A 3462-nucleotide genomic window follows, 5' to 3' on the forward strand; every position below is an offset into this window, starting at 1 on the left:
TTATTTTTCCAAATAGGAGTAGCATTACCGTCATGGGTTTTTATACCAAAATATAGAATTAAATAATAATAGTGTCGTAATTTATTAGTAGATGACTTGTTATACTGTCCTCCAAAGTTAAATAATTGTAAAAGTATTTGGAGTAAAAACATAAAATAAAATATTAAAAAATAAATAAAAAGTGGTGATAGACCCACACACACCCTGAACCATTCACTATTTCACACGTCCTATGATGTATGTTTGTGTGTTTCTATCCTCTTCCACTGGTTTTCAAAACAAACATGCAGGAAGCACACGCTCCATGCTATTGACTTTCCATTTCAAGTCTTCGTCATTGCACGCTGTTTTCATTATTATTATTATTTTTTTTTTTTATTATTATTATTATTATTATTATTAATATTATTAATTTTCTTTGGGTGAATATAATTGTGAGTGGAAAAGAGCAGCCATATCCAGGCTAGGGCAAAGGTAACATCGTTTTTCCCCGTCCTTTAGTATTTTGATAGACAATTTTGATGTTCATGTAATGTTTAGTGTGTTGGCCATGAAATGCATGATTAATTAATGCATTGACGCCTTTAAACTAGTGGGTATGGGCAATGTGCCTTCTTTTAAGATGTTGGGTACGTGTAAGGTGTCTTATTCCAACTCATTTTAAAAATCTCTCCTACAAACAAAACCATCTTTGCATGCAAATATTCTTTATTCTAAACAATTCCAACTTGCCCAGGATCATTTTTCTCTCATCCAACTTTACCATTTTAACTCCATTTCCCTTACAACATAAAAATATCAAGTCATTAAGTAAAACATTTTATCCAAAAAAAAAAAAAAAAAGAATGATTTACCTTATCCTGAAATGGTTGAGGGCATCATGGATTCATGATGCCAGAATCTTATCAAGTTCACTTCCATTCTTCCATTCTAAATTTCTTTTTCTCCTTTTCCATGGCCTCCATCTTTTAACGTTTTTTGCAGTTGCCAAATAAGTGAATGAATTGACCAAAACTCCCCTACCCCAATGCCCACCATGGGACCCATCACGTGCAATAGTTTTACTCTCCACGCTTCCATCAACCATCACCGTTCATTTATTTCCATCTACAAACTCATCCACGGTTAACACAACCGGGGCTCAGGGCCCCCACACAACACAACCACCTTCTCATTCTCCTTCTTTCACGTACCTTCACTATATATACTTTTATTCTCACTACCACTCTCATCCTAACGCAACTCAACACCACCTTCTACCTCATTCTTACATCCTTAACACTTGTTTTTTCTGTTACGTACGTTCTTCCTTCTTCTTTTTATTCTTCAGACATGGCTCATGAATCTTCTGGAGACGTTGATCTAAGGTTGGGAGAACCTAAGGGGCCCAAAGTGGAGCCCGAGACGGAGGAGGCTTCCGCGATACGTGTCATGCCGGTGGCTGTGCACGTCCCGTCAGGGATGTCCATGTCTGTGTCCAAGGCTCTGGCCCAAGCCCAGGCCCAACCTCAGAAACGGGCCTCCACTAAGGACCGTCACACCAAAGTCGAGGGGCGAGGCAGGAGGATCCGAATGCCCGCCACGTGTGCGGCGCGGATCTTCCAGCTCACCCGAGAGCTAGGTCACAAGTCAGACGGTGAAACCATCCGCTGGCTCCTCGAACACGCCGAGCCCGCCATCATAGCCGCCACCGGCACCGGCACCGTCCCCGCCATCGCCATGTCTGTCAACGGCACGCTCAAGATTCCGACCACCTCTCCCTCCGACCCGGAATTCGGAGACCCGCCCGAGAGGAAGAAGCGCAAGCGACCCGCCAACAGCGCCTACGTTGACGTAAACGACGGTGCCGTTTCGGTCCCCGCCGGCCTCGCGAGCTCGAACAAGCAAAGCTCAAGGACGATCACGACGACCGCCTCAACGACGACCACAATTCCGCAGCATACCGCGATTCCGCTGCCGCAGGGGGTGGTCCCCGTGTGGGCGGTGCCTTCAAACGCTGTCGTTCCGACTGCAGGTGCGTTCTTCGTCGTCCCCCAAGCCGCGTCGTTTCAGCACCATCCGCAGTTTTTCACCATAGCACGACCAATCTCCGCGTTTGTCTCCTCCATGGTCACCCCTGTCCAACTCCAACCAACCTCCACATCCTCTTCTGCTAACGCTAACCCTTCCTCCACTGCGCCGTCGTCGAAGTCCCCGGCGAGAGCCACCGTCATGGCTCCAACCACCACCACCACAACACACATGCTGAGAGATTTTTCGCTGGAGATTTACGACAAGCAAGAGTTGCAGTTCATGTCGCGCGCATCTTCCAAGCATTGAGAGGAAAACGAGAAGGAGAAGGAGAAGGAGAAGGGCGTTGAATCTGGTTTCCGCCCGACGACGTCGTTGGGAGCAAGAGGAAGAGCACGTGCGCACGTGATGCCGGATTAAAAATGGTGGGACCACGTGCATTGATGTGGGACACCACCAAAAGTGGAGGGTATGGTGAGGGACCCAGTGGGGTAATGCAAAACTAGTACCACAAGTGCAGAACTACTAGTACTCAATTTTTTCGTATTTCCCAAAATAATGTTAATAAGAATAATAATTAGAATAAATTTTACATTTTAATTTCCGTGTTTTTACTGTGTTATTTTAGAAAAAGATAATGAATATATTTATTAGAGAAGAGAATTACGTGAAAATTTGGATTTGTTTGTTGGTAAGGGGGATGGGTCCACCTAATGGGTGGTCATGTGAGGGTAGAGGTGGGACCCAAAAGGTAGGATTGTGAGGGTAATGGGTGGACCCTACGGGACCGTTTACGCACCGTTCTCGAGCCGGCCTTTTCAAAGTGGTCCCTCTGTTGCGAGAAAGTCCAGAAGGCTACGTGTCGCACTCTGCTTAGTCGACAGGTAGGGCACCACTTTTACCCCTCGACACGTGGGCTTTTCTCTGTCCCACTTCGCTGGACACCAACCACTTTATTGCTATTACTTTGAACAAAACGTGAAACAAAGATTAACACAAACAAGGAAAAATAAATATATTATTTTTTATTTTTCAGAATTTCCAATGGTTGACAATAATATATATATATATATATATATATATATATATATATCATATATATATATATATCTAAGAGAGAATTCAATTAAACTACATTTTAATCATTTGTGAAAATGTTTTGTCGTATTAGAGTTGAATACCGAAACATAACGCGATGTGTTGCTCTAGTTATGGCTTTCCCGATGTTACCATTGTTGTTATGTTGTACTCTGAATCTTCAACTTTCAATGTCTTCTTCTTCATCTTCAATTCAATACTTCTCTTATAATGGAAACTAATTACAAAAATTATTTTTTAACAAAATAAACATAATTTAAAATATCACATTTATGTTACATTCTTACTCTAAAATTAATTAAACTCTACTTAAGGATCAATTATTTCTTAATCTACGCTTTTTCTTTTCATAGA

At 42.5% G+C, this 3462-nt stretch overlaps 1 protein-coding gene across 1 annotated transcript; it reads left to right on the top strand.

The window, feature by feature from the left end:
- Positions 1-1159: 1159 nt before the first annotated feature.
- LOC106779364 (transcription factor TCP9) lies at positions 1160-2668 on the top strand. The gene has a single exon (XM_014667456.2). It carries the CDS (start codon positions 1333-1335, stop codon positions 2317-2319), a length of 987 nt encoding a protein of 328 aa, XP_014522942.1. The 5' UTR covers positions 1160-1332; the 3' UTR covers positions 2320-2668.
- Positions 2669-3462: the final 794 nt, after the last annotated feature.

This window comes from Vigna radiata, unplaced genomic scaffold, assembly GCF_000741045.1.
Source record: "Vigna radiata var. radiata cultivar VC1973A unplaced genomic scaffold, Vradiata_ver6 scaffold_194, whole genome shotgun sequence".
NCBI lineage: Eukaryota > Viridiplantae > Streptophyta > Magnoliopsida > Fabales > Fabaceae > Vigna > Vigna radiata.